At 44.2% G+C, this 7905-nt stretch overlaps 1 protein-coding gene across 2 annotated transcripts in view; it reads left to right on the top strand.

The window, feature by feature from the left end:
- The first annotated feature begins 2051 nt into the window (after positions 1-2051).
- The window catches only part of NAPB (NSF attachment protein beta), a 36649-nt gene continuing 30795 nt past the window's right edge, over positions 2052-7905 (top strand). The window contains exon 1 of one of the 2 annotated variants that reach the window (XM_054021830.1): positions 2052-2195. In XM_054021830.1, the coding sequence (XP_053877805.1) occupies positions 2098-2195 (98 nt within the window). In that variant the 5' untranslated portion in view covers positions 2052-2097. The remainder of the gene's footprint in view (positions 2196-7905) is intronic. The other variant, XM_054021828.1, reaches the window with a different exon arrangement.

Below are 7905 nucleotides of genomic sequence, written 5' to 3'. Positions count from 1 at the left end.
TGGTATGATTCCCACATTTTTCAGGTCACATTCTAAATACTCCTTCAGGGTTACATTGTCAAGGGATTTTAGTGGAAGATTTACTCCACAGAAAGCCTCAGTAAGGCCTTGGCTACACTGGTGCTGTACAGCGCTGCAACTTGCTGCGCTCAGGGGTGTGAAAACGCCCCCCCCCCCCCGAGCGCAGCGAGTACAGCGCTGTAAAGCACCAGTGTAATCAGAGCCTGCAGCGCTGCACGCTCGCTCGCAGCGCTGCAAGCTATTCCCCTCGGAGAGGTGGAGTACATACAGCGCTGAGAGAGATCTCTCGCAGCGCTGGCGGCATGACTACACTCGGGACTTCCCAGCGCTGCCGTGGCAAGCCTAAGGCCAAGGCCTAAGCTTAAAAAGCTCCATCCATCTCTGAAGTTGCTCATCGGTTGTCACTTCCAGCTTCTCCAACAGAGTTTTCTGCACTTTTTGTTCTCTTCCCTATTCAGATTTCAAGGCCTCTGCTTTATGCTTGTGGGATGCTGTCTCCGTAAGCTTGCCTTACGACTGTAATCTACCAGTACTGTGCATTGCATGTTAAGCAAAATAATAAACCTCCAGCTTCATGGAAGATATTGTGAATAGTGCTCCCTTGTGCTTGTGCATGATATTTTACTCATCATCCTAGTTCTACACACAAGGTATGTCTATCCTGCAATTAAAAACCTGCGACTGACCCATGCCAGGTGACTTGGTCTTGCAGGGCTTGGGCTAAAGGGCTGTTTAATTGTGATGTGGATGTTTGAGCTCAGGCTGAACCCTCGACTCTAGGACCCTGAGAGGTGGGTGGGTCCCAGAGCTAAGGCTGCAGTCAGGGACTTTACACTGCAATTAAACAGCCCCTTAGCCTGCGTCCCTTGAGCCCAAGTCAGCTGGAACAGACCAACAACCGGTATCTAATTTCAGTTCAGACATACCCTTAATGCAACAATTAAGGGTTAGGTCCGATGTTTGTATTGCTATGTACTTCCATCTGAACTATGTCTTTCAGAATGATTTCATTCATTAGAGATGTGTATTCAGTTGCATTTAGCATTATCATAAATTATAGAAAGTAGGCAAGTTAAAGCCCTCTTCCAAATGCAAAATTGCTTGTTTCACGTGTGAAGACATTTGAAAATGGTTATGGAAAAATACAGTGCAACCAGCTAATCCCAATTTATTTTTCATGTAAAACCATGTTCTTCCATAGATATGTCTTAATACCTTTACTGTATAACTTTACTAAGTGTTGATTGCATGTATTGCAGGACAATAGGGCATTCTAGGGTGAAAGCCTAAAACTAGATCTGGTTGGAAAATGGAATTTCTGTTCCCTGGGAAATTCTGACATTTTGAAGTTTGTTTTTGTTCAAAATGTCAAAATTTTCCACAAAATGAAAATTCCAAAAAATGTTGATTTAGAAACACTGAAAAGCTTTATTTCAATACTGTTCAATTGTTTCTCTTTGATAAGATAAAAACATTTCATTTTGATAGTGTCAACATATTATAATAAATATAATATTAAATATCACACCCACCGTGACAGCGTCACACGGACACCATCTCTCACATGCACACACCGACACCATCACACACTGCCACCATTTGCACTCACACCCGCTGACAGTATCACACAGACCTAATCACACACATGGACCCAATCACACACGGACACCATTGTGTGTGCACACATACTGACATCATCACACAGACACAATTCCACCCACAGAGACTGGCAGTATCGCGCACAGACATAATCACACACACACATACTGAGACAATCACACACTGACACCATTATACACCGCTCCCCCTAACACCATCACACATAGACCGTCACACACGCATACAATCATACACACACGTTGTTACACACGTGCACGCACACTGTCACACACAGTCACATGCTCAATGACAGTATCTCTCACACACACTCACTCACACACACACACACACACACACTCAGCCCATCCCCCGCCCGACTACAGCTCCCGACACCGCTCGGCTCGGCTCCCCCCGGCGTGCGGGGCGGGGCGGCGGCGGGGCAGGGCCGGGCCCGCGCATCCCCTCAGAGCCGCCGCCATGGACAGCAGCGGCAAGGAGCGCGAGGCCGTTCAGCTCATGGCCGAGGCCGAGAAGCGGGTCAAGTCCTCGCACTCCTTCCTCAGGGGGCTCTTCGGGTGAGCGGGCGCGGCGGCGGCGGGCGCGGGGGGCGCAGGCCGGGGGCGTGGAGCTGAGGGGGCGGCTGGACGTGCGTGGGAGGGCCGTGAGGTGACCGGGGTGATCACTAGGCTCGGCTTGTTCGTGCACAGACATTAGAGAGGCGTATGACTCGTGTGTGTGTGTGTGTGAGAGAGAGAGGTACAATATTTACGTGCACACCCACACGCCTCATTCACAATCGTCTGTAGTGGTGCCTTCCTAGCGCTGCCTCTCTTAATACTTGTGTACCCTATTTCTTTGTGCACCCTGGCAATTCACTATCATCTGTATTCCTGCCACCCTTCAGGTGCCCCTCTGATTGCACCCTGTTCCTGGGTGCACCCTGGTATTCACTATCGGCTGTATTCCTGCCACCCTAGAGATGCCTCTCTGATTGCACCCTGTTCCTGGATGCACCCTGGTAATTCACTATCGGCTGTATTTCTGCCACCCTAGAGGTGCCTCTCTGATTGCGCCCTGTTCCTGGGTGCACCCTGGTAATTCACTATCGGCTGTATTCCTGCTACCCTAGAGGTGCCTCTCTGATTGCACCCTGTTCCTGGGTGCACCCTGGCAATTCACTATCGGCTGTATTCCTGCCACCCTAGAGATGCCTCTCTGATTGCACCCTGTTCCTGGATGCACCCTGGTAATTCACTATCGGCTGTATTTCTGCCACCCTAGAGATGCCTCTCTGATTGCACCCTGTTCCTGGATGCACCCTGGTAATTCACTATCGGCTGTATTTCTGCCACCCTAGAGGTGCCTCTCTGATTGCGCCCTGTTCCTGGGTGCACTCTGGTATTCACTATCGGCTGTATTCCTGACACCCTTCAGGTGCCCCTCTGATTGCACCCTGTTCCTGGGTGCACCCTGGTAATTCACTATCGGCTGTATTCCTGCTACCCTAGAGGTGCCCCTCTGATTGCACCCTGTTCCTGGGTGCATTCTGGTATTCACTGTCAGCTGTATTCCTGCCACCCTAGAGGTATTGATCTATAATACAAGGATGCCCATGGTGTTCTTACGCAGATGGTACACAGGAAAATCCCTCTGACTTCCCTCCCAGGCCTGCCATCAGGAAAAAGCTTCCTTCTCTCTGCTGTGTTGCTGCTGGGAGGGAAGGGGAGGAGAACAAAACGTTGCCTTTAGAGCCTTGTCCCCTGGTTGTATCTGTATAATTTTCCCTTATCGCCCGTCTGTTGTTATGCCTTGTACGGATGCAAAAGTTCCAGTGTTCTGTAAATAATGACAGTATGTGTTAAAGCTAGGCGTGGAATCGGATCACTGAGCGCTCTGCAGTGATTAAAGGGTGAGATGGGGTTGTGGGGAAACATCCTGCATTTACCCCTCTTTCTCTTTCTTTCCAAGTTGTTGCTTAACAGACATCATTTATGTAAGAAACCACCGGAGTGATTAGTTGCTTCTGAAGGAAGTAGCATTTTTAGCCCGTAATCCCGGTTTCTGTACAATGAGGAGACTCACTTTTGATAATCCTCTAGTGGCAGTGGAGGAGGCTGCGCTACGTTATTGGGGCTTTACAATGGAGAATGATGATTTCTCCTCTTCTTCCCCTCTAATATCATCATCTGATCTGCCACACAGCAGCTAATGCATCATTACATTCATAATAACTCCTGACTTTTAGCTAGTACTTTAAGGATATTTTATGTGTGTCTGTCAATTTTCTAATCTCTCTCCTTTCTGGAGAGACATAATCTGATGCTGAAATTGTTATATTTCTAGAATAAAGGTTGGCAAGGTTTGTAAACAATATTGATCAGAAGATCAGTTAATTACCTAGCATGTATCTAATCCCATTAGGCTATTAGTTCAAATGTATGATTCTGGTATCCGTCCTACAGAAGGCTAAGGGGATTAGAGCCACATTGCTGTTACTGCTGTGACGGAGGTTTCTGTTAGGTTTGTTATGAAGTGAGTCTGTTATTTAAGAAACAAGGAATTGAAAGTTAATTTCTCTCTTTCAGAGAGGAAAAAAATTCTTTGCTGAGAGCAGTGGGGAAGGCCTGCTAGTAGGTTGGAACAAAAATAATGCTTCATTTTAGCATATCCTTATGAAAATGTTAATTCCCTAAATTAAATATAATTTCTTCTGAACTGAGCAAGATTTAACTCTTAATGTGTTTAGTCTGAGGTCATGGTACAAGGCAAGGCCTTTAGTGAGTTTTTTTGCCTGGTTGCTTTAATAAATTATTTTATGGGCTGCATTAGTCAAATGCAGTAACCTACTTTAAAATTAACATGTACATTGATTCCAGCAACTTGAGTCTTGCCTTTGTAAGGGCTGGTTTATATGCAGAGTTTCACCGGTTAAACTTAAGGTGTGATCTCTATACTGATTTTTATTAACCTGGTGCAAAAAAGAGCTTATTTTGGTTTAGCTTAATTCCGTTAGGCTAAACTGAAATAAGTAGCTCTTAAACCAAAATAAGAATGTCCAAACAGGGGTTTTCACCATTTTACTAAATCAGCTTAACTAAACCACTGAAAGTTTGTATGTAGACAAGGTAGACACGGCCTAAGTATTTGTTCATTTGGCCTCTCAATAAAGCAAATATCATGTGAGGAATTTTACTCAAGGTTTGAAGTTTAAATATTGTGTGTGTCTATTTTTCATCAATCTACAGACTAACAGAGTAAAGTCTTTACCAGTAACATATATACTTGGTGCTTTAAAAGGGCCAGTCTCACAAAGCTTACAATAGTGATGACCAAATCAGCTGGGAGGAAGAATTTAATCAGAAAAATGTGAATGGGAATTGTTCAAGAACTCTTCACTAGATGCTCCAAAATTGAGGAAGAAAGTTATATTGGTTACAAAACTGACCTGGTTTAGAGGGTAAGTGAAGGCCGCACTATATAGCAAATGGAAGAAAGGAGAAGTTGATAATAATATAAATCTGAACCTAGGAATTGTAGAAAATTGGTAAAGAAAACAAAGGGATTCAAGATGAAATCTGTGGCATCAGAGTTAAGGACAATAAGAAGGAGGTTTTTTTTAAGTCTGTTAGGAACAAAACAAATCCTAACAGTGGTATTGGTCCATTACTAGTTGGAAATGGTAGAAATATAAATAATAAAGCAGAAATGATAGAAGTGTTCAATAAATATTTCTGTTCTATATTTGGGGAGTAAAACAAATAATGAAGTCATATCCTATGATGTTGATAACACTCTTTCCATTCCTCTAGTACAGGGGTCGGCAACCTTTCAGAAGTGGTGTGCTGAGTCTTCATTTATTCACTCTAATGTAAGGTTTTGAGTGCAAGTCATACATTTTAACGTTTTTAGAAGGTCTCTTTCTATAAGTCTATAATATATAACTAAACTATTGTTGTATGTAAAGTAAATAAGGTTTTAAAAATGTTTAAGAAGCTTCATTTAAAATTAAATTAAAATGCAGAGCCCCCCGGACCGGTGGCCAGGACCTGGGCAGTATGAGTGCCACTGAAAATCAGCTCGCGTGCCGCCTTCGGGACACGTGCCATAGGTTGCCTACCCCTGCTCTAGTATCTCAGGAGGGTGTTAAACAGCAACTACTAAACACTGACATTTTAAAATCAGCAGGTCCAGATAACTGGCATCCAAGAGTTTTAAAAGAGCTTGCTGGACCATTAATGTTGATTTTTCAATATGTCTTGGAACACTAAGGAAGTTCTACAAGACTGATAGAAAGCTAATATTGGGCTGATACTTAAAAAGGGTGAGTGGGATGACAGGTAATTATAGGCCTATTAGTCTGACACCGATGCTGGGGAAGATAATAGAGTGGCTGATATGGGATTCAACTAATAAAAAATTAAATGAAGGTAATATAATTAATGCCAGTAGACACTGATGTATGAAAAATAGATCCTGTCATGCTAACTTGATATATTTTTTGATTAAATTAAAAATTTGGTTAATAAATGTAATAGTGTTGATGTAATGTACTTAGACTTCTGTAAGGTGTTTGACTTGATACGAAATGACATTTTGATTAAAAAATAAACTAGAATGATATAAAATTAACATGGCCCACATTAAAGGGATTAAAGGCTGGCTAACCGATAAATCTCAAATTTAATTATAAGTGGGGAATCATTGAATGGGTCAGTTTCTAGGAGGGTCCCACAGGGATCGGTACTTGGCCTTATGCTATTTAACTTTTTTATCAATGACCTAGAAGAAAACATAACATCATCATTGATAAAGTTTGCAGATGACACATGAATTGGAGGAGTGGTAAATAGTGAAGGGCACAGGTCCCTGATACAGAGCAATCCGGGTTACTTGCTAAACTGGGCGCAAGCAAACAATATGCGTTTTAATACACCTACATGTAAATGTATACATCTAGGAACAAAGACATACACAGAGGATGGGGATTCTATCTTTTATTCCTGGGGGAATTCTGCACCACGTGCGTGCATAATTAATGTGCCGCGCATAATTTTTTTCCCCGCAGAAAATAACTTCTGTGGGAAAGTTGCTATAGTTATGCTTTTTGATAAAAGCGTAACTGTAGCCTTACAGTTTGCCTTACAGAGCAGAGGCTCCCGGGCGAGCCCCAGCTGAGGCTACCTTCTTCACAGCGCCAGTGGGGCCAGGTCAGGAGACAGAGGATATGGAGAGACAGACAGCGTGGGGCACATGGAGCTGCTAGGGGGTCACAGACTGGGGTTCATAAGGGCTAGTGGGGAGGACAGATGGACAGAGGCTGAATGGGAGTGGAGGCACAGGGCCACATTGGGATGGGAGAGGGGGTGCTGGGAGATATGACAGGAGAGGATGCAGGGTCACATGATGGAAGAGGGTGGCTGAGTGGGAACACAGAGACACATGGAGACGGGGAGGAGGTGCAGAGGCACATGGAGATGGGGGAGGAGGCTGCCTGACAGGGTGCAGGGACACATGGGGAGAGGAGAAGGGGGTGCAGGGCCACAAGGGGGTGGCTGAGTGGGGGTATAGGGCCACATGAGGATGGGGGGAGTGGTTGTATGAGTGGGGAAGGAGGGACACATGGGGGTGCAGGGACACATGGGGACAGGGGTAGATATTCCTGACTGAATGGGAGAGGGTAGGGTCAGCTGGGGTCTGCATTGGGGAGGCTCCCCAACAACCCTCCAGGTTCATACCCAGGCTCCTTCCTAGCAATTACTTCCCTCTCCCTTAGCTCCTCCGTTACTCCTGACTCCACCAAGCCTTTGTACTTCTTCTGAAGGGGTGTGGAAAATGCTTTTCTGTATCCTAGTTTAAATGAATTATTACTCAGAGTTCTATATTAATTTGCCTAGTCAAGAATCTATTTGTCAAAAAACAATTCCTGAATATTTTTTATTGTCTGTAATGTTATCGACGTACTTGCTGACAGATATTTTGAAATAAATTACCAAAATAATTGAAACTTTTGTGATTATGTTGTTTATTTTGACAAATAAAACAGTAGATTTTTGCAGAATTTTTAAAACAATTTTGGTGCAGAAATCTGCCTGGAGTAATCCTTGGAACCGGTAATTCTGAAAAAGATTTTGGGGGTCATGGTGGATAAACTGCTGACCATGAGCTCCCAGTGCAATGCTGTGGCCAAAAGGGCTAATGTGATCATTTGATGCACAAATGGCAAATCTTGAGTGGAGTAAAGAAGTTATTTTGCCTCTGCATTTGGCACTGATGTGACTGCTGTTG

Source organism: Malaclemys terrapin, chromosome 3 (genome assembly GCF_027887155.1).
Source record: "Malaclemys terrapin pileata isolate rMalTer1 chromosome 3, rMalTer1.hap1, whole genome shotgun sequence".
NCBI classification, from domain to species: domain Eukaryota; kingdom Metazoa; phylum Chordata; order Testudines; family Emydidae; genus Malaclemys; species Malaclemys terrapin.
This window is presented reverse-complemented; position numbering and strand designations above follow the sequence as displayed.